The sequence below is a fragment of the Hyla sarda genome, chromosome 4 (assembly GCF_029499605.1).
Source record: "Hyla sarda isolate aHylSar1 chromosome 4, aHylSar1.hap1, whole genome shotgun sequence".
NCBI lineage: Eukaryota > Metazoa > Chordata > Amphibia > Anura > Hylidae > Hyla > Hyla sarda.
Genome location: NC_079192.1, coordinates 88128325 through 88152713, shown reverse-complemented (window position 1 = coordinate 88152713; position 24389 = coordinate 88128325). Strand labels below are relative to the sequence as shown.

The window sequence follows — 24389 nt, the reverse complement described above, 5'->3', positions numbered from 1 at the left end:
CCCACAGGGCTCATGTGGCCGTAAGATGTAGGCACAATGTCTCCATAGCCCTGACCGGCCATTTTTGGTTTTTGTACCTTTGTTTAAGAACAAGAGCATATCCAAAAGTCCAGAAGACTCTATAATGCAGGACGGTGGACCACCAAAAGACATTCTTCTATAAAATAATTTTTTATGAAATAAAGAAGCAGAGTTCATCCCTCTGCGTATTTTTTTTAAAATGTTACTTAAAAAATCACACGCAACAATCGTTCAATGGTGTAATGGTTATTTTTGTGGAAAATTCAAGGTTTATTACTGTGATAATTATCACAAAATTTGAAAAAAACACTACCCAAGAGTGTTTAATAACCCCATACACTGCACCATAAATGTTGAAATTTAAATTAAGCATGTATGTATGTATGTATTTCAAAAATTGTAAAATTAAAGGCCCTGAAGCATCATGAAGTCAAGTAGTTCCTGAAAGACACAGGAGCAGTCAGGAGTAGGCATCAGCAGTACCCAAGAGGCTTTAATAACCCCTTACATTTCATGATCACTCGCGAGATCGGGCAATAACAGGTGTGTTATGCCCTCAGATGTCCGGGGCTGCACGCGCGCTACACTGAACGGACCAGCGTGTGTCTTTCACCAAGAGGTGCGGGTAACCCGCTGAACCCCGTTCGCGATAGGGATCAGGGATTGCAATTATTTGCCAGGAAAGAAGAATCACAACTAAGCGCGGGTCATAAGCTTGGGTTCATTAAGTCCCTGCCCTTTGTACACACCGCATGTCTCTACTACCAATTGGATGGTTTAGTGAGGTCCTCGGATCGACCCTGGCAGGGTAGGAGAAGGCCCTAGCAGAAAGCCGAGAATTTAAAGATCATTGTTGAAATTTGCATTAAGCATGTATTAGCTACTGCTTAACTTCCAAAAATTGAAGGCCCAAGGCCTGAGGCATCAGGGAGGCAATTATTTCCTGAAAGACACATTATGAGTCAGGAGCAGTCATTCGTAGTACCCAAGAGGGTTTCATAACCAACCCCTTACATTTAAAGATCAATGTTGAAATTTGCATTAAGCATGTATTTAGCTACTGCTAAACATCCAAAAATTGAAGGCCCAAGACCTGAGGGCAGGGAGTCAAGTAGTTCCTGAAAGACACAGGATGAGCCAGGAGCAGGCAATCGCAGTACCAAAAGGGTTTCATAACCCTAATTGATAACCCAAGAGGGTTTCATAACCAACCATAATTGGGAAATGTCAGTGTAGCAGCATGGTCAATCTACTCTGAGGCATCTGGCATTGGTGGCTGGAAATCCTGGCTGATCCATCCCTGATTCATCTTGACAAACGTCAGTCTCTCCACATTTTTAGTGGACAGAGGAGTTCGCCTTGGGGTGACTATGGCCCCGGCCGCACTAAACACCCGCTCTGATGGCACACTACTGGCCGGGCAGAACAGCTTTTCCAGGGCAAACTGCTAGTTGTGGCCATAAATCAAGTTTGGCTGCCCAGAAGTCCAGCGGATCTTCAATGGTCGTTGGCATGGCCATGTCAAGGTATGCCACCACCTGCTGGTTCAGGTCCTGCTCCAGGTCTACCTGCTGCTGATGAGTTGCTTCACTATGCAGGTGAAGAAAGCTACTCTTCAGCGACTGTAGACTCAGGCTGCTGCTGATTGAGCTGGTACTGCTCCTGCCACCCCTCCCCTCCCCAGCAGCCATGGCACTGGAAGGTGAGCGCAGAGGGCCCCCTCGAGTCAAACCTGCGAGTGGATGGACCATGTGGCCGATAGGCATCAGCCAACTGACTACGTAGAATCTCTCTGTAGTAGGTCAGTTTGTCCTCCCTCTCAGTGGGTGTAAAAAAGGCCCCCATTTTGGGACGGTAGCGAGGTTCTAATAAGGTGGAGATCCAGAAGTCATCCCGCTGACAAATTTTGACAATTCAGTGGTCACTACGCAAGCAACTGAGCATGCATCGTGCCATTTGTGCCAGAGACTCGGAGGGACTACCTGCCTCCATCTTCACTGCATACTGCCACGGTGTGTCTGGGTCCTCTGTCTCAACTTCCTCATAACTGTCCAGCTCCTCTGGCTGCTCCTGCTCCTCCTCTCCTGTCCGATGACTAGAAACACCGGCCATCTCTTCCAACCTAAACTGTGCTCCGCTCTGCCCCTCCTCATCCTCCTCCTCCAGTTCAGCCCCCACAGGGCTCATGTAGCCTTGAGATATAGGTGCAACGTTTCCATTGCCGTGACCAGCCATGGTTTCAATCATTTGTTGTAGGAAATGTAGGAGTGGAATTATGTCCTTCATGGCGTAATCCAGGCGACTCACAAATAATGTGGCTTCCTCAAAGGGCCTCCGCAAACGGCAGTTGTCACGTATGAGCTGCCACTGGTTCACATTGAAGTTACACAGGGGAGTACTCCTATCTGCTTGGATCATCAAGAAATCGGTGATGGCTTTTCTTTGTTCGTATAGTCTGTCCAACATATGGAGGGTGGAATTCCAACGTGTGGCAACGTCACATATAAGACTATGTTGTGGGATACCGTTCTGACGCTGCAGCTCAAGGAAGGTGTGCTTGACGGTGTACAAGTGGCTGAAGTGCATGCACAGTTTCCTTCATTTTCAGGATGTTTTGCAAATGGGGTGAAGACTTGTGGAAGTGCTTGACAACCAGATTAAACACGTGTGCTATGCAGGGCGCATGTTTCACACTTCCTTGTCGCAGCGCGGACACGATGTTCTTCCCGTTGTCGGTCACCATGGTTCCCATTTCCAGATTTCTTGGAGTAAGCCATAGTTGGATTTCTTAACAAATGAACTTTAGCAGTTCATCCCCTGTGCGACTCCGTTCACCAAGGCAAACTATGTGAAGAACAGCTTGACACCGCCGTGCCGTACACATATGGTCGATGAAGGGCCACTGAGATTTGGACGTGCAGTGGAGGCCAAGGACATGGTGGAGGATGAGGAGGCGGCGTCGCACACTGTAACAGGACCAACTGCCTGGGAGCGAAAGCGTGGAGGAGGAAGCGGTGTGACCTGTCCAAGTTGCTGTTGTGGCTGTGCAGGAACCACATTTCCCCAGTGGGCCGTAAAAGACAAGGATTGTCCCTGCCCGTAGTTACAGCTCCACACATCGGTGCTGCCGTGCACTTTTGAACACACCAACAGGCTCAAGGACTGGCCCACCTTCTCTTGTACAAACTTATGCAGGGCTGGTACTGCCTTCTTTGCAAAGAAATGATGGCTTAGGACTCTCCGCCACGGCTTGGCACAAGCCATCAATTCTCTGAAAGGTGCAGAGTCCACCACTTGAAAAGGGAGGGACTGCAACACCAGCAACTTGGACAGGAGCACATTCAACTTATGCGCCGTTGGATGAGTGGGCGCATACTGTTGTCTCTTGGACATGGCTTCGCCGATGGATTGTTGGCGGAATGGCTGACTAAAAGCGGGAGAAGCAGGAGCGACAGAAGGAGGGTTTGACACACAGCTCCCTTCGGCTGAGGTGATGGAGCCTTGGCTGGATGAAGGAGGGAGCGGATGGCCACTGAGTGATGCAGCAGGCTGGACCACTACATCGGAGCCACGGTTCTCCCAGGCTGCTTTATGGTGGCGAAGCATGTGTTGACGCAGGGCCGTGGTGCCGACATTGGGACCCTGGCCACACTTCACCTTCTGCCGACAGATCTTGCATGTGGCTACGTGAACCTCCTCCGGATGCCTTATGAAAAACTTCCACACCGCCGAGTAGCTGATTTTCCCACCCGCAGTCTGCACTAATTGACTACTACTGGCGCCGTCTCCAGGAACCCCTGTTCCACTACCTCCCGGAAAGGTAGGCTGCCACGAAGCAGGTGGTCTCCCCCGAGCACGTTTGGCTCCTGAATTTCCACTACTGCCACCACGCTCACTGCCATCTGTGCTACCGCCTTGCTGCCTCAAGGGCAACCTGCAACTCTCTTCTCCTGATGATGATGAAGCCCCTTCTGCACCCGGCTCCCAATTGCGATCGGCTTCATCACCCACAGGTGTGTGCACGTCACTGATGTCCTCCTCAGATTCCCCAACAGTGTCTGTTTCAGGGCCCTGAACCCTTGCAACACCACCACCCACGTCACTCTCCGCATCACTACTTGGCCGCCTAGCGGAGCAAGTGGCGCATGTCTCCTCCCCTTCTTGGCTGTCCAGTAACTGCTGACTGCCCTTTATTAGATCGTCCTCAGTAAATAGTGGAGCTGAACCCACAGCATAAGATACCTCTTTAGGAGAGGGAACAGCATAGGACAAAGGCAATGGGAGTACAGGGACTGCTCCCGGGCCATGCCAACTGAGGGTTGTGTCTGAGGAACCCACCAACTGTTGACTGGGGTGTTAGATGTCACTTGTGATTATGTGGATGAGCGTGTTAACCAATCAACGACGGCAGATGGGTTGATGGTGGAGACACGACGGCTGGCTGATAACGGGAGCTCAGGCCTCTCGCTGCGACTCCTGCTGCCACTCGCCCCAAGTCTGCTGCCAACTCTGCTTGAAGTATTTAGACCTCTGCTACTTGTCTGCCAGGATGTGCAGATCGACTGGTGCCAGAAGTTAAACAGATTTGTAAAATACTTCTATTATAAAAATCTTTTTTTTTTCTAAACTTACTGGCACCAGTTGATTAAAAAATATACAGTTTTCCACCGGAGTACCCCTTTAAGTAACTTATGTTTGATATCCCCTCCCCTCAAAGTGACCATAAAACACTCCAAACCTTGCAGCATCAAAGTTGAGACACTGACCCCATAGTACTCCGCGCAATGCTTGGAGACCATGGAGACATGTCTCAAACTGAAATGAGCAATATCTGACATTGTATATATGTGTATATATTCAGAAAAATATAAATCTCATTCCGATATAAATCTCATAAGAGCTGAACACAGGAAAAATCTGTAGCAAAAATAACTAGGTTTATAAGTGACAGATTGAACGCAATTACTGATGAGCTATGCCAAGTTTTTCACTGTAGTAACATATAAAAGAGACATGCCACCTAAAGCCTAACATTTTTACAGCTAAATGGAATTGATGGTGCATGCAACCAGTTATTTCAGGATGGAAATAGACACAGTAGTTTTTGACATTACTGACAAAAAAGGTCTGCTTCGAATGATCACTGCGTTACTGAAAATATCTTTGGAGATTTACAGTTTTTGACATACACATTTATGGATAAAACTTGCAGCTCCTTTATACATTTTTTATTTTCATAGACGTTCTTTTGCAGCCAATGATCATAACAAGGGAATGTAAAACATTTTTAGCATGATTCTGTTTTATTGTTGTAACAATCTACACATTTTTGTGTCAAATATGATACAATGGTATTTCCAGTCTAAGAATCCACCAAAGAACATCCTCCAACTATGTTTAGGTTTGACTCAACAATAAAGGTCTCATTGAACTCTGTCAGTTGTTAAACAGTATCTAAAGTGTTCTAGGTAGGAAGCTAATGTATAATAATGATGTTCTTTTGATTGGGACCTACTATATATATGGCACCTGAAATGTTCCAATACAAATCTTGTGAATGTCGTTACTATTATTAAGTACTAAAATATATTTTTTATGTTCTTACTAGGTAAAGAAATTCCAGATCAAGACAATAGAAGGAATGAATTCAGTTTTGTAAAGAGTACAATGTACGTGCCATGAAGAAGACACATCACAGACCTAATGAAGTTATCTTTTACTATCTTTTCGGGCTAGCATTCTTCAGATATCTTTCTGTGTTCCCAAAATGATGGAAATATCCTTCATTAAATGTGAAATGTTTGGAAGAACACTTCATTAAATATTCTAAAAGAAGTGATATCTTACCATACGATGTTGTTTGGCGCCAAAGATTTAAGTGATATTTAGAGGTCACTGCATAGAAGTTAAAGAATCCAAATTATCCATAGTTGGAGACCAGTAAAGTCAACACTTTAAAAAAGTTAATCAGATGTGGAAGTATCCTTAATCATTGATTTATCTAAGTATGCTTTATAACAGTAATACCGATTTACTATAGAAACTGGCTGAAAATATGGAAAGCCCCAGTGGCAGGAGCTATGGACCCAGCAATTTCACAATTTACAGGGTCAAACTCAACAGCTCCAACTCAAGCTCATATTTCACCAGTGTTCAGCTCATACAATCCTACAAGCCGCTCATCATACCATGCTACACTTTAGTAGTATTAATTGGAATATTTGGAAACTACCTGCTCCTGTATGTCATCTGGAGAACCAAGAAAATGCACAATGTCACCAATTTCTTTATTGGAAACCTGGCTTTTTCGGACATGCTCATGTGTGCTACATGTGTGCCCTTCACTCTCGCCTATGCTTTCAACTCCAAGGGTTGGGTATTTGGCAAGTTTATGTGCTCCTTTGTGTTCCTGATACAACCAGTAACAGTTTACGTCTCTGTGTTCACCTTGACGGCCATTGCTGTGGACAGGTAACTAACCCTTTTGTGTATTATGGATATATTGTAAGCATCCGTTTTTGTAATGTTAACCACTTTTGTGTCCTTTTATATATAAAAAAAAATAATAATAATAATTCCAGCACAGAGGCTCTTTTATCAGGCAAATTATCAAATAAATGACTCAAATTGTAAACTTGTCTCATCAAGTAAGATACATGGAAAAAAATAAATGATGTAAAAAACTAACATTTTCATCAAATTGTAAAGGCTCACCTGCCAACTTCACAGACACCCAAATGCCCCTGTGGGTGCTAGTTTTGTGGTAGTCACTGCACAACACTTTGCCTGTTAGGTTAGAGACCCACTTGAAAGAGGTTGTCATAAAGTTGCTAAGCTGTAGATCAATGCAGAACATGTGGCCGTTTCATATTTTTTCCCCTCAATTTGTGGTATATCCACCCGTGTCCCAAGGGAATTAAGTAGTTATTTCTAATATTTAAAGATACAATAATACAACAGGATCTTTTTTCACAGGACTAGCATATAAAATGTAGGGAACATGTTCAAAGAGTATTAAAAAGTCATGCAAGCTATAAGCATGCTCTAATAGGGCATAAAAACAGAGAATTATATGTTTAAAGAACAGTTCGTCTGGCACTGCAACTGATTAGCCAAAGCTAGCGTATGTGGCAGCATACGTTTGTTAGCTGGAAGTCCCTGAGGGGTGGGGGGGGGGGGGAGGTGCTCACGCCTTGTAGTGCACAAATCGCTTCCAATCATAGGTATGTAAATAGAGTGTAAGGCAAGCACTCACCACTCCTCTAGTTGTATTTTCTTTTATTTAAGTGATTAATTTGGCAAGGAGCATAAAGTGCAGGAACAAGCAGTGGGCGCCCGCTGCTTGTTCCTGCACTTTATGCACCTTGCCAAATGAATCACTTGAATAAAAGAAAATACAACTAGAAGAGTGGTGAGTGCTTGCCTTACACTCTATTTACATACCTATAACAACAGAGAATGTTCATATAAGATTATCACCTTAAAGTGAACCTGTGGCCACCCCAAAAATATTTTTTAATGACATAGCTTTGGGTGCCCTTTAAGCGGTATATGCTTTTTTTTTTTTTTATACATTCCTGTTTCTGAAACATTAGCATTTTACTGCCTGTCTGACAGTTAAACGAATCATCAGAGGAGCGGATACTTAAAGGAGTTATCTGGCATTTTGCAAAAATGATTACTATACTTACCTATCGCTGATCCCTGCAGCCCCTTTCAGTTTTTTCCAATTTCCTGATTTTTTGTTATCTTTCTGCTTCTAAGACAATCTGGAGATGCTGAAAAGGCAGGAGACATATACAACAGTGTCTTTGCAGAGTTGTTGGGCAGTGATCTATAACAGGGATTTTCTGTTCATCATGCGTCCAGCTTCTTTCTATAATATATTGTGCTTTCATGTGTCTAGCAAAACTCACATGCTGGATCTCGAAGATCCTGATCCCAGTGCCTTATGCATGCCCACTCACTGTAATAGCGTGATACCTGTACATAAAACAAAAAAAAGTGGAGCATTGATGCTACTAAAATTATGCTCCCACCCCCTCCTAAAAAAATATTTCTTGGATGCCAGTCTTCATAGTACTGTTCTTCAGCATATAAAACCCTATGTTATTAACTCTTTAAGGACATTCCAATTAAATCTGTGTCTGCTTCAAATTAAAAGATGAGCACCTTCTTTGTACTTAATAAGAACCATATAAGCCATTTAGATATATATTTGAATGCTAAAAGTACTGAAGGTACATAGCACTTCATATAAAAAATAAAATGCAAATTGTTCTTAAGAGAGGTAATTGGCCATTAGTTGAAAGTAAGTCAATATATTGTTCAGTTTCCCAGCTCTCCCTACCTGTGTAATGTGCTGAAGGTTTCCTTATCAGCCAATTACAGTATTTGATTCATTTCAGCAGTATGCATTAGATTCTGCTAATAGTGTTCACTTTAGGTCATATCCATTGCTCGTACTAGGCTTTTGGCGCGGTGCATGGAGCAAGAACACTTGTTCTTTCTTTTGGCATATCGGCTAAAATAAACACCAAAATAAATAAACAAGCCATTAATAACGATACTCCTGATGCAATGAAGACTTGTGTGTGAAATGTGTGTTAATTACATTTTTGAGAAAATGTTGAAGTTTTTTTTTTAAGTGTACCTGTTAACAAAAGTTTTTGATATAACGTAGATAATACTATTATATGTATATTTGTAATATACATTGATTACATTTTTTATTTTTTTTTGGGTGAAAAAATGCTGTCACTGCAGCTATGGGCCTGTGTGTCTCTGTAAGGAGACCAAATACAGGAAGTGAGGGCAGGAAAAACAGGGCTCTGTGCAGTCTTCTGGCTTGTCAGTCATCTTGATTGTGAGCCAGGAGCGTGTCACAGATCCTCGGTGCACAGAGCCTTGCTTGTCCTCAGTGCGCAGAGCCCTGCTTGTCCACTGTACAGAGCCCTGCTTGTCCTCAGTGTACAGAGCTCTGCTTGTCCTCAGTGTACAGAGCCCTGCTTGTCCTCGGTGTACAAAGCCCTTCTTGTTCTCAGTGTACAAAACCCTGATGTCCTCAGTGTAAAGAGCCCAGCTTGTCCTCACTGTACAGAGCCCAGCTTGTCCTCAGTGTACGGAGCCCAGCTTGTCCTCAGTGTACGGAGCCCAGCTTGTCCTCAGTGTACGGAGCCCAGCTTGTCCTCAGTGTACGGAGCCCTGCTTGTCCTCAGTGTACGGAGCCCTGCTTGTCCTCAGTGTACGGTGCCCTGCTTGTCCTCAGTACACGGAGCCTGCTTGTCCTCAGTACACAGAGCCCTGCTTGTCCTCAGTACACAGAGCCCTGCTTGTCCTCAGTACACAGAGCCCTGCTTGTCCTCAGTACACAGAGCCCTGCATGTCCTCAGTACACAGAGCCCTGCTTGTCCTCAGTACACAGAGCCCTGCTTGTCCTCAGTACACAGAGCCCTGCTTGTCCTCAGTACACAGAGCCCTGCTTGTCCTCAGCACACAGAGCCCTGCTTGTCCTCAGCACACAGAGCCCTGCTTGTCCTCAGTACACAGAGCCCTGCTTGTCCTCAGTACACAGAGCCCTGCTTGTCCTCAGTACACAGAGCCCTGCTTGTCCTCAGTACACAGAGCCCTGCGTGTCCTCAGTGTACAGAATCCTACTTGTCCTCAGTGTACAGAGTGCTGCTTGTCCTCATTGCACAGAGCCCTGCTTGTCCACCCTCACTTCCTGTATTTGGTCTCCTCACAGAGACACACAGACAATAGATGTGAGACGAAAATATACACAATTTTTAACCAATGTATATTACAAATAAACATATAATGGTATTATCTGCATTATAGAAAAAGTTTTTGTTAACAACAGATACACTTTAAGTCCATACACTCTGTATTACTATATCAATTGTTGCAATTTATGTCTTTCATCCACACAAGAGAATCTTTGTCAGTCATATTGAAAATTATATGCCCCTCCCCCTAGAGAGGATCATTAGCCATCGTAAAGAATATACTTTTTTGCCAAAAAAAAAAAGAGAATTATTATGAGTCACTAGGTAAGTAAGTGCACCAAGTGAATTATTATAAAGGAAATATGTTGCTAAGTGAAAATCATTAGGAGTTATTTAACCCCTTAAGGACCGGGGTTTTTTCCGTTTTTGCATTTTCGTTTTTTGCTCCTTGCCTTTAAAAAATCATAACTCTAAATTTTGCACCTAAAAATCCATATGATTGCTTATTTTTTGCGCCACCAATTCTACTTTGTAATGATGACAGTAATTTTGTCCAAAAATCTACGGTGAAATGGAAAAAAAAATCATTGTGTGACAAAATTGAAAAAAAAAAACGCCGTTTTGTAACTTTTGGGGGCTTCCGTTTCTACGTAGTACATGTTTCGGTAAAAATGACACCTTATCTTTATTCTGTAGGTCCATACGATTAAAATAATACCCTACTTATATAGGTTTGATTTTGTCGTACTTCTGGAAAAAATCATAACTACATGCAGGAAAATTAATACGTTGCGACGTGAGCTGAAGTTTTTAACGGTACCATTTTTGCATTGATAGGACTTATTCATTTTATTCATTTTTAAATAATATAAAAAGTGACCAAAAATGCACTATTTTGGACTTTGGAATTTTTTTGCGCGTACGCCATTGACCGAGCGATTTAATTAACGATATATTTTTATAATTCGGACATTTCCGCACGTGGTGATACCATATATGTTTATTTTTATTTTTATTTACACTGTGTTTTTTTTTTATGGGAAAAGGGGGGTGATTCAAACTTTTAATAGGGGAGGGGTTAAATGATATTCATTCACTTTTTTTTTTCACTTTTTTTTGCAGTGTTATAGCTCCCATAGGGACCTATAACACTGCACACACTGATCTTTATCATTGATCACTGGTTTCTCATAGGAAACCAGTGATCGATGATTCTGCCGCTTGACTGCTCATGCCTGGATCTCAGGCACTGAGCAGTCATTCGGCGATCCGACAGCGAGGAGGCAGATAGGGACCCTCCCGCTGTCCTGCAAGCTGTTCGGGATGCCGCGATTTCACCGCGGCTATCCCGAACAGCCCACTGAGTTAACCTGCACTTTTTACTTTTGCTTTTAGCCGCGTGGCTCAGCTCTGAGTGGGCGGCTAAAGGGTTAATAGCGATCGGCGCTGCACGCTATTATCGGCGGGTCCCGGCTTCACTATGACGCCGGGCCCGCCGTGATATGATGCGGGGTTACCGTGTAACCCCACGTTATATCACGGGAGCAGGACCAAGGACGTACCTGTACGTCCTTTGTCCTTATGGGGTTAAGACTTTTATATTTCATATTATATGCACCCCTTCAAAAAAATTTGAGATGTCGCGAATTGTTCGCCTGCGAACAGTTCCGGGCGAACCTAGCATGTTCGCGTTCGCATCGCCGGGCGAACATATGTGAAGTTCGATTCGCCCCCTATACTTTAACATTGCGGTAAACTTTGACCCTGTGAGTCAGAGTCAGCAGACACATTACAGCCAATCAGCAGCAGTCCCTCCCTTCCAGACCCTCCTGCCATTTTACCTTCATTCGGCATGCTGCAGGCTTAGAAAGTGGAGGGACAGAGAAGCTGCTCCTGCTGTAATAGGGAAAGCAATAGCTAGGTTGCTGCTAGGTGGTGTACTCAGGGTCCATTTTAGGGCTCAAATATCAGTCAGTGTGTCTTGCAACAGCTGGAGGCACCCTGGTTGGGAGGGAACCGCTGGTTAAAAGGGGTACTCCAGTGTAATACTTAAGTTCCTTCAAGCAACTAACTGCAGTATTAAAAGGGCTATAAGTTCAGTCCGTGTGTCTTGCAACTGCTGTAGGCACCCTGGTTGAGGACCTCTGCTTAAAAGGGGAACTCCACTGGCAACCTTTTTTGCTCATTGTCACACTAGTGCAAATCACATTTGGTGTGACAGTTGTTCAAATAAAAAATACCTTTTTTGGCTGTGAAATAAAACCAGTGCTGCCTAAAGGGGGGCTTTAACTATGTGCTGCCTAATATGGGGAAATCTATGTGCTGCCTAAAGGGGGGGCTCTATGTACTGCCTAAAGGGGGGCTCTAACTATGTGCTGCCTAACATGGGGGAATCTGTGTGCTGCCTAAAGGGGGGATCTAACTATGTGATGCCTAAATGGGGGATCTAACTATGTGCTGCCTAAATGGGGCTCTATGTGCTGCCTAAAGGGGGGCTCTAACTATGTGCTGCCTAATATGGAGAAATCTGTGTGCTGCCTAAAGGGGGGGATCTAACTATGTGATGCCTAAAGGGGGGCTCTATGTCCTGCCTAAAGGGGGCTAAAGCAAATTATTCAAAAGAATTTAGGAATGTTAGGTGATTTATGCCCTTTATTGATTAAAACCAGATTCTGCATCAACTATGTAATTTTCCATGGGAGTTTTGCCATGGATCCCCCTCCGGCACGCCACAGTCCAGGTATTAGTACCCTTGAAACAACTTTTAAATCACTCTTGTGGCCAGAAAGAGTCCCTGTGGGTTTTAAAATTTGCCTGCCCATTGAAGTCAATGGCGGTTCGCCCGGTTCGCGAACATTCGCGGAAGTTTGCGTTCGCCGCTCGTGAACCGAAAATGTTATGTTCGCGACATAACTAAAAAAATGTATAAATAAAGGATGTAGCCAGCACCCAATGCAACAATGACTTTTTATGTATCCCAGTGACAACAATGTGCATTATAAATAAAAAGGTTTCTATATGGATCAAATATTGGTATAAAAAAATATGACAATGGATTATGAAACACCCAATAGAAGATCTAAATGCAAGATAGAACAGTGACTAATCTTGCTATTGTTTCTGATCTGCTGAGGCTGGAAGAGTACTGGAGTATGATTTACAGCACATCACTATATGACCTGAGTAGAGAAGGGGGTATATTATGTACTGAGTTTGCAAGGTGCAGTTTAAGCAGCAAGGAAAACAGCAATTACATCACAGCAAGATAGGGGTTACATCACAAAAGTAACCCTGGTCTAAGCAGTGAACTACTGCTACTGTTGATGCTAATGACATGTGAGAGAATGAGGAAATTACAGCAAGAAAGGTAATACACTACAAAATTATCTTTAAGCTAGGCAGTGAACTGCTGCTGCTAAAGATGATGATGAAAATAAGATACACTACAAAACAGTTGCAAATAACTTTCTAAGTGATACAATAAGAGAAAAGAAAAGTCTTATCTTACCCTTCAGACACTGTGTTGACCATCTGGAGGAGGCAGACTTCTTCAGATTGCGTGAATATAGTCTATGGTCTCTCCTGCACATGACACTAGTTAAAGGCGTACTCCTCCCCTTGATATTTTATCACCTATCCAAAGGAAAGGGTAAGATGTCTGATAGCAGGGATCCTGCTGCTGGGGACCTCCGCAATCTCCCTGCTCGTGATGTCATGGTAACACCCCCTCAATGCAAGTCTATGGTAGGGGGTGTGACGACCTTCACGCCCCATACCATAGACTTGCATTGAGGGTGCGTGGCCGTGATGTCACGAGCGGGGCATGGACGTGACATCATGAGCCTCCGCCCTGCATCACTGGCACGGAGTAAAGTCCGCTCCGTGCACCGGATGTCTGGGTTGCCGCAGCCGAGATCGTGGGGGTCCCCAGCAGGTGGGCCCCCATGATCAGACATCTTATCCCCTGTCCTTTGGATAGGGGATAGGATGTCTAGGGGCAGAGTACCCCTTTAAGCCTCACCCATGCTTCCTGATGGTCTTGATCACTCTGCTGCTAAAGGTAAATTCCCCTAACAACAGGCAGTGGACAGCAGGGAAGTGAGACACCTAGTGGCCAACACTTTAGGCATTTTCTGGGGTAAAGAGTAATTTTGGTTATTTATACATAGGTTAGACATTCTATCAAATAGAGGTAAATTATTTAAAAAGAAAGTGACCATTTAAGTAATCATATTTAACCCCTTAAGGACTCAGCCCATTTGGACCTTAAGGACTCAGACAATTTTATTTTTACGCTTTCGTTTTTTCCTCCTCCCCTTCAAAAAATCATAACTCTTTTATATTTTCATCCACAGACTAGTATGAGGGCTTGTTTTTTGCGCAACCAGTTGTCCGTTGTAATGCCATTGCTCACTTTATCATAAAATGTATGGCGCAATCAAAAAAATACTATTTGTGTGGGGAAATTAAAAAGAAAACCGCAATTTTGCACATTTTGGAAGGTTTTGTTTTCACACCGTACAATTTATGGTAAAAATGACGTGTGTTTTTTATTCTCTGGGTCAATATGATTAAAATGATACCCATCATAATACACTTTTCTATTACTCTTGCGCTTAAAAAAATCGCTAACTTTTTAACCAAATTAGTACGTTTAAAATCCCCCTATTTTGAAGACCTATAACTTTTTCATTTTTCCATATAAGCGGTGGCATGAGGGCTAATTTTTTCGTGCTGTGATCTATACTTTTTATTAATACCATATTTGCTTATACAAAACTTTTACTTTTACATTTTTTATAATTTTCTTTTTGAATAAAATGTTCTGAAAAAGCAGCTATTTTGGACTTTTTTTTTTACGTTCACGCCGTTCACCATACAGGATCATTTACATTTTATTTTAATAGTACGGATATTTACGCACGCGACAATACCAAATATGTATCTAAAAAAATGTTTTACACTTTTTGGGGGTAAAATAGGCAAAATGGGACAATTTACGTTTTTATTGGGGGAGGGGGTTTTTCAAATTTTTTTTTTACTTAATTTTTTTTACTTTTTTTACATTTATTTTTACACTCTTATAGCCCCCATAGGGGACTATTTATAGCAACCATTCGATTGCTAATCCTGTTCAGTGCCATGTATAGGACATAGCACTGATCAGGGTTATCGGTCATCTTCTGCTCTGGTCTGCGGGAAGGCAGATCAGAGCAGAAGACTCCCGGAAGACAGCGGAGGCAGGTGAGGGGACCTCCGTCTGCCATGCAGGAGGATCAGATCGCCGCGGCAGCGCTGCGGGCGATCCGATCATCCTGTTAAGTGACCGCGATGCTGCAGATGCCGTGATCTGTATTGATCACGGCATCTGAGGGGTTAATGGCGGACATCCGCGGTATCGCGGGTGTCCGCCATTACCGGCGGGTCCCTGTCTGCGATCCACAGCCGAGACCTGCCGCGCATGATGCCGGCATCGCTCCGATGCCCACGGTTATGCTTAATAAATACTTAACTTAACCCCTTAATAAATACTTAACGCGTCCTGGTGCGTTAAGTATTTATTAAGGGGTTAAAGTTATGTTTCCCTGGTTGGATGGATTTGCTCATTTTACTCTATGTCTTATATTTAGACTAATGTGAATCTATAACTGGGAAATAGCCTTGAGCTGATGAAGTGACACACAGTTATGTATTTCTATATAAAAAAAAAAAAAACTGAAAAAGGGATATATGTTCTTTGGTTTTATAATGAGTCAGGGGAAGTCAGCTATGTGAAGCAGATGTATTTACTCCTGTGCCTTGATCGCAAATTGTAGAAAATATAGTACAAAGATATGCCCTCTGTTGAGATGTATACCATAGATAGCTGACATACTGTAAATGCTGCAGTTGTGGCATCTTTTCCGCAATGTTTTTAAATCATAATACTTAAAAGTCACCATTGCCCTAAACTGCCAGCTGCGTAAAAGGCAGTGAACTACAGACATTATTAGAAAATTACTTAATAATGCCAGATAATGCAAAGTGGAGGAGTCAAGTTTTCGGTTAAAAGGTAACATCCACTGAATGTTTATTACTAACATTTCTATGGCATTTTGTCAATAATGTTACAAGACCTTTTAGCATTTATGCTTTACAGGCTAAACCACCTTTGACCCGTAATGATGCTGGTTCTTAGATCTGGAATCCAATAGAAGAAGCAAACACAGTTTCCACTTATAGCCAGCTTTGTGGCAGAGTTAAAGGGGTACTCCCATGGAAAACTTTTTTATTTTTAAATCATCTGGTGCCAGAAAGTTAAACAGATTTGTAAATCAAAAGGTGTAGAAATGAAGACGGCACTCACCCGGGTACGTTTGTGCTGACGGTTTCTTTATTTCATTTCATCCGTGAATTTGTGCTGGGAGGTGCAGTGTCGAGCAGGTATTAGCGTCAGGAACGCTGGAGCTCACAGCGTGATGGCAACAGCTGTGTCGTGCTTCCGCACTTCTTCAGATTTGTAAATCACTTCTATAAAAAAATCTTTTAGTATACAGCCCCTAAAAAGTACTGGAAGGATTAAGATTTTTTAAGCCCTTAAGGACGCAGGGTTTTTCCGTTTTTGCATTTTTATTATTTTTTCCTCATCACATTCTAAAAATCATAACGCTTTCAATTTTGCACATAAAATTCCATATGATGGCTTATTTTTTGCACCACCAATTCTAATTTGCAGTAACATTAGTCATTTTACCAGAAAATCCACGGTGAAACGGAGAAAAAATTAATTGTGGGACAAAATTGAAGAAAAAATGTAATTTTGTAACTTTTGGGGGCTTCCGTTTCTACGCAGTGCATTTTTCGGTAAAAATGACACCTTATCTTTATTCTGTAGGTCCATACAGTTAAAATGATACCCTACTTCTGAACAAAATCATAACTACATGCAGGAAAATGTATACGTTTAAAATTGTCATCTTCTAACCCCTATAACAGTTTTATTTTCCGTGTACGGGCCAGTATGAGGACTAATGTTTTGCACCGTATTCTGAAGTTTTTATCAGTACCATTTTTGTATTGATCTGACCTTTTGATCGCTTTTTATTAATTTTTTCATGACATAAAAAGTGACCAAAAATACGCTATTTTATTGCGCCTACGCCATTGACCGTGCGGTTTACTTACTGATATATTTTTATAGTTCGGACATTTCCGCACGTGGTTATACCACATGTTTATTTTTATTTACACAGTTTTTTTTTTTTTTTATGGGAAAAGGGGGGTGATTCAAACTTTTATTAGGGAAGGGGTTAAATGACCTTTGTTACCTTTTTTTTTCACTTTTTTTTTTGCGGTGCTATAGATGCCATAGGGAGCTATAGCACTGCACAAACTGATCTTTTACTCTAATCCGTGCAAAGCCATAGCTTTGCATGGATCAGCGAGGTGTGGGCTCGAATGCTCAAGCCTGTAGCTCAGGCTTGGAGCAATCAAACGCCGATCGTACGTGACGGAGCAAGGTAAGGGGGTCTCCGCTCACGTCCTAGCTGATCGGGCCATCGCGATTTTCCGGCTGTCCCGATCAGCCGGATTGAGCTGCCGGGAAGCGTTTACTTTCACTTTTAGACGTGGCAGTCAACTTTGATCGCCGCGTCTAAAGGGTTAATAGCTTGTGGCACGCTATTAGCCCAGGGTCCCAGGTATCATTAGCAGCTGGGACCGATCCAGTGTGATGCGGGGTCACGGTGTGATGCGGGGTCACGGTGTGATGCGGGGTCACGGTGTGACCCCGTTTTAAACCCTGGGACCGGGCTTAGGGTGTACAGGTGCGCCCTACGTCCTGAAGAGGTTAATAGAAGTGATTTAAAAATCTGTTTAACTTTCTGGCATCAGTTGATTTAAAAAAAAAAAGTTTTCCATGGGAGTACCCCTTTAAAGAGTACCTGTCACCAAACTACCTATCTTAAACGGGCGGAGCCGTGACGTAACGATGCTCTGGCCCCTGTATTGCCCTTCATTTCGTGCAGAGCGATCTCGCTCTGCGCAGTAATGATAGCGGGTCGCTGCAGCAGCAATCCCCGGGGTCCCCAGCAGCGGGACCCCGGCGATCTGACATCTTATCCCCTATCCTTTGCATAGGGGATAAGATGTCTAGGGGCGGAGTACCCCTTTAAGGACCCAGGCCATACCTGTACGTCCTGAGTCCGCTCCTGATCTATAATGCGGGGCCACGGCGGCCAGGACCCATGACTACTAGTGCGCGGCATTGATCGTTGTGCCGCGCGCTATTAACCCTTTAGACTCGGCGTTCAAAGTTGAACGCAGCGTCTAAAATGAAAGTGAAACCATGCCGGTTAGCTCAGGGAGCTGTTCGGGATAGCCGCGGCAAAATCGCAGCATCCCGAACAGCTTACATGACAGCTGGAGGATCCCTACCTGCCTCCTCGCTGTCCGATCGCCGAATGACTGCTCAGTGCCTGAGATCCAGGCATGAGCAGTCAAGCGGCAGAATCATCGATCACTGGTTTCTTATGAGAAACCAGTGATCAATGTAAAAGATCAGTGTGTGCAGTGTTATAGGTCCTTATGGGAGCTATAACACTGCAAAAAAAAGTGAATAAAGATCACTTAACCCCTTCCCTATTAAAAGTTTGAATCACCCCCCTTTTCCCATAAAAAAAACTGTGTAAATAAAAATATACATATGTGGTATCACCGCGTGTGGAAATGTCCGAATTATAAAAATATATTGTTAAATAAACCGCATGGTTAATGGCGTACGCGCAAAAAAATTCAAAAGTCCAAAATAGTGCATTTTTGGTCACTTTTTTTTCCAATTTTGTCTCACATTGATTTTTTTTTCCGTTTCGCTGTAGATTTTGGGTAAAATTATGTCATTACAAAGTAGAATTGGTGGCGCAAAAAAATAAGCCATCATATGGATTTTTATGTGAAAAATTGAAAGAGTTATGATTTTTTAAAGGTAAGGAGGAAAAAACGAAAATGCAAAAACGGAAAAACCCCGGGTCCTTAAGGGGTTAAAAACTTTCTTAGGCCCCTTTCACACTATACAATTGTTCAATTAAAAGATCTGTTATAAACATCCATTAGAAAAGCCTTAAAAACGGATGTTAAAAGTCCGTTACAAAATCCCATTTAAGTCTATGGGATTTTTTGATTATCCATTATGACCCGTTGTTATAGGCAGTCATGAATAACGGACGTTATTTGTGACGGAAGAAAAAATGGAACATGCGCTAATTATTCTTTCGCCATAAGAAACGGGTAAATTAACGGCCGTTATTTTTAACATTGAAGTCTGTGGCAAACGGATGATCCTTTATGTCATCCATTTGCACCTGGTTTATAATATCCGTTATTACTTCTGAGCATGCTCAGAAGAGGTGGCATCAGCAGACTCCTGCAATGTTTCGTGTGTTTTTACTTTCATTTTAAATCCCCTGCGGGGAGCCCTGCATGGCCATTCAGGGCTCTCAGCAGGGTTTTTCATATGAACATTCTGAGTGGCAGCGGGGGCCATATGTATAGTAAAAGGGCTGTGGGGGGGGGGGCAAGATATTTATAGCGCTGCAGGGGGGGAACATATATAGCCTATATATCTAGCCCCCCAGCGCACTTATAATATGCCCCCCATAGCGCATTAATAAATTTATGACCCCCCATCAGCGCATTTATAAATATGAATAACACCCCCCCCCCCCCCCCCCCGCTGGCGCATTTATAGAGGTACCCCCTCCGCCGGCACATTTATAACGTGCCCCCGGCATTTATAATGTCCCCCCCACTGGCGCATTTATGATGTACCCCCCCCCCCGCCAGCACATTTATAATGTTAAAGAGTACCTGTCATCAACAAAAACTTTTAATATGTTGTTCATAATCATTAATGAAGAGATATTGTAATATATCTTCATTAAAAAATATTAATATTTATCCCAGTTTTTTCATTTTATACATTTGCCCACTAGGGGTCACTCTTCTATGCCTGGTCTGCAAGCAGCATCCTATGCTTTTCATAGTAAGTGTACAGCTTTTAGGACTAATGCTGAAGGGCTCTGGTCCTTCCACCGGAAGTTCAGTACCGTGAGCTCAGGACTCACTCCCAGCCTGTGAGCTACAAGCCTGCACATGCCTCTCATATAACAGCCAGTCACCCCCCCCCTCCCCCCTGCTCTGTGTCCTCCCAACCAGGGTGCCTCCAGCTGTTGCAAAACTACAACTCCCAGCATGTCTGGACAGCTGTTGGCTGTCTGGGCATGCTGGAAGTTGTAGTTTTGCAACAGCTGGAGGTGCCCTGGTTGGGAAACACTGCTGCAGAGGGATAAGGAAGAGGGATAAAAAAAAAAAAAAAGGTATTTCCACAGCATTTTAAACCTCAATAAACACATAGGCATAGTTAGAGAAGGGGACAGATGGGAAGGGGGATCAGGGAAAGTTTAGATGATGACAGGTACTCTTTAAGAAAAATGAAAAATTACAACTCAGCTCACTCACCACATGGACCACAAGTGAAGCGATTGCTCTGTAATCTGCAGCGCTGGAGATCGGATGAAACAGGCTGCCTGCCCGTATAGACAAACAATAGAAAAGTGGTGGATCCAACTACTCAGCAAGTGACTGTTAAAAATACAAAACTTTAATATAGTCAAAAAAACATGGAAAATAATATTATAGTCAAAAAAACATGGAAAATAATATTAAAAACAGACACGCCGGCGTGTCTGTTTTTAATATTATTTTCCATGTTTTTTTGACTATATTAAAGTTTTGGATTTTAACAGTCACTTGCTGAGTAGCTGGATCCACCACTGTTCTAGTATTTATAATGTACCCCCCACCAGCGCATTTATAACGTGCCCCCGCATTTATAGGGCATTTATCATATCATGCCACTGCAGCGCTATATGTGAAAAGAATTTCTATCAGCAGTGCATATGGCCAGCAGCCGGCCGCCCAATGATACTGATACAATACTTTTTATGCATAGCACTGCAGGAGCATATGTATATAGAAGCGCTGGGGAGGGGCAGACATATAGCGTTATTTGCCCCCCACAACACTTCTATATACATATGCCACTGCAGCGCTATATGTGAAAATAATTACTATCAGCAGCTGGCCGGCACAATGATGCTGACAGAAATACTTTTCATTTATAGCGCTGCGGTGGCAGATGTATATAGAAGTGCTGTGGAAGGCAGATAACGCTGTATGTCTCCCCCCCCCCCAAATGCATCTATATACATATGCCCCTGCAGCGTATGAAAAGTATTGTATCATCATCATCGCGCCGTCCGCCTGCTGGCCCGATGCGCTGCTGATACAAATACTTTTTACAAATAACGCTGCGGTGGCATATGTATATAGAAGTGCTGTGGGGGGCAGATAACACTATATGTCTTCCCCCCCCCACCCCAGCACATCTATATACATATGCCCCTGCAGCACTATGTATGAAAAGTATTGTATCAGCATCATCGAGCCGGCCGGCTGCTGGCCCGATGCGCTGCTGATAGAAATACTTTTCACATATAGCGCTGCGGTGGCATAATATGAGAAATCCACTGCGGGGGCATATTATGAATGCGCCAACAAGGGGCACATTATAAATGCGCCAGCAGGGGGAACATTATAAATGCGCTGCGGGGGGCAAATTATAAATACTATAGGTTATATGTCTGCCCTCCACCCTGCAGCGCTATATATCTTGCCCCACACAGCGCTTTTAATATAGATATGGCCCCCACTGCCACTCACAATGTTCATTTTAAAAACCCTGCAGAGAGCCCTGAATGGCTCCTAGGGGGATTAAAAATGAAAGTAAAAACACACTATACATTGCAGGGGAGCGGACCATGCCGCCTGCTCCCCTGCTTAATAACTTCTGATCACATGGGGTCTAAGAAGTGAGACCCAGTGCGATCAATCCCTCAGCACCTGCACTACAACCCCCATCATGGAACAGAGTATGTTCAAGGATGGGGGTAGTAGTACAAACACTAATGTAGCCTCCCCAGCCACAGGCAGACTTCCACAGCCGGGGAATTACTACTCCCATCAAGGAAACAAGTCTGTTCCATGATGGGAGCAGTAGTAGTCCCGGCTTTGGGAGTCTGTAGGCAGAGGTATTAAAACGGGAGCACATGAAGGATGTCTTAACGGATGAATATGCCGACTATTTTGATGGACATTATTCAGCCGTTAGCACTCGTTATTTCATCCGTCATTATACATCCGTTTTTACACAGAAAACGGATCTTTAATAATGGATGAATACTCATAGTGTGAAAGGAGCCTTAGAGCTTTATAAAGCTCTGTTTCCTTCCTGTATTATTGCTCACATAGTGTGAGCTGCCGGCAGGAGGCTGTGGGCATGCCATAGCAGGTGCAACGTCACTGAAGCCTGCTGGGTGATCGCTTCTGCCCTCACATCTCTGCTGCGCTCAAGGTCGGGAGCGCACAAAGATGCTTAACCTATTAGCCTAACATATGATGTAATGAAGACCTTGATCAGAGTGTAACAATCTGTCATACAGGCTCAGTGCAGGCTTCCTCTTCTCTCTGCCTCCAGCGCTGCACTGAGCTTCGGCCAACATGCACGGCCGCACAGCACTTGCTCCCGCCTATCTGATTGACAGGCAGAGAGCTGTGTTGTGCTCGTCATGTGTCCCGGCTGCAGCATGAGATTTCAGACTCATGCCAGGCCAGCATGAGTCCAAAATCTATAAGAGACTTGCAGCCGGGTCATGTAGGGAGACCCCTAGTGGTGGGTTTTTCAAACAGAAAATTAACCTAGAAATATATATATATTTTTTTTTAATATGCATTTTGGAAGTTGTTAGGCATACATTACTATACAATATATCCAAACTTTTTTTGATGACAGGTACTTTTTAAGTAAGTACAGTGCACACTTATCTAAAAGGGGAACATGGATACAGATCTATGGCTGCTCAGGTAAATTGGATGATCAGACGAAGCTGTGATCCAATTTAGAGCAGCAACTACTGTGATTGACCAAAGAACAAACGCAATACATTAACCAACCACTAGGCACAGTAGACATTTGGCTGGGCAAAGCTTTAACAAGCAAGACCTTAGGTAATATAGTGATTAAAGCTGCAAAGTAAGACTAGAAGTTCAAAATTTAAAGTCTAAGTAAGTTCCTGACATGTCCTTAACAGAGCCTGATTAAACCTACACTGATACTGTAAGCTTAAACATTACAAAAGGCTAATATTTTTAATATACTGTCTATGGATATTGCATGAGCCCTCATGTTGTCGCCTTATTCCGCCGCTATGGCAGTAGGTCTTGACGGCATTATGACCTATGATCACAAAAAACTCCAAATCTGTGGCCATTTGAATTGCCGAAAAATATAAACAATGCAATCCATATATCTGGGTACGACTATTAACCCAGAATTGTTAAGCTCATGATTAGCACTCGGCGGTACTTTTTGCAATATAATAAAATAATACACAGGTATATATATATATATATATATATATATATATATATATATATATATATATAATATGTATATATATATATATATATATATATATATATATATATATAATATATAAACGTAAATGAGTATGTAAACACAATTAATATATGTATACTGTATATAAATCACCAATCGCATATTAACATATATAAAGTATTTGTAAAGCATTAAAACCTAATGTTAGTACATTTTTGGGTACAGTGCAATATCTATAATCTGTGGTACTAAATTTGAAGGAATATTTATAATCAGTTTCCTTGTGGACATAATGGGGGACATTTATGAAACATTGCTTTTGTAGTCAATTTTTTAGTAATTTTTTTTCAACTACTGTTTTGCTTACGTGCAACAAATTTATTATTCTGTCACACGGCCTTAATAAATTTGTCACATGTAAGCAAAAGCGGGGAAAATCCCTCCACATGAGCAAAAGCTGTGAGGTAAGCGCCGGAGATTGCTCTGCTTTTCCCGCGTTAGCTAAAGAGGTGGTTCTTTGCTGTCCTCACTTGTTCCTCGGGCTCAAAATCATCCAGTGTTACCTAACCCGTTGTGATGGCACAAGTAGGTGGTAAGAGGAGGTCCAAATCCAAACACATTTACCAGCCTAGTGCCGCGGAAGAAATATTACAAAGTATGTCGTCCGCCATTGCCACAACACAACCTGTAGGAGACTCTATTCCATCAAACTCACCCAATAAATTTGGCAAAGATATTTTGAGTTTTAAATGAATAAAAAAGGTTCTCATATGCGTTTTTTTTGCCATTATTCTTTTTATTTTTAAAATAGAAGTTTAAACTACTTTTGACAAGCAAAGATTGGAATTAGCTTGAGTAGAAGAGGTTGATAATGGCAATCAGTGTCAAAAGAAAAAAGCCAAAAAAAAATAATGATTCACAGACAGTGCACAAAAGTAAGCATAAAAAATTAATAATGTATTTATAACACTTTCATAAAAAAAAAAAAATGAATACCATTAATAAATGAGGGCAATTCATTTTAAAAGGAAGTAAGGCAGTTTAGTAAGCCAGGAATTTGCTGGAGTAAATTTAAGCAAAGTTTTCCTTTATAGCGACTTTTTAGTGACATTTGCAATTTCTAAAACTTGCTTACATAAGCAAAAATC

General features: G+C 42.6%; 1 protein-coding gene across 1 annotated transcript in view; it reads left to right on the top strand.

Annotated features, from left to right (window-relative positions):
- Window positions 1-24389, top strand: part of LOC130368165 (prolactin-releasing peptide receptor-like) — a 300552-nt gene that overhangs the window by 153868 nt on the left and 122295 nt on the right. The window contains exon 2 of the mRNA XM_056571531.1: window positions 5630-6492. Coding sequence (XP_056427506.1) covers window positions 6077-6492 — 416 coding nt within the window. The 5' untranslated portion in view covers window positions 5630-6076. The remainder of the gene's footprint in view (window positions 1-5629; window positions 6493-24389) is intronic.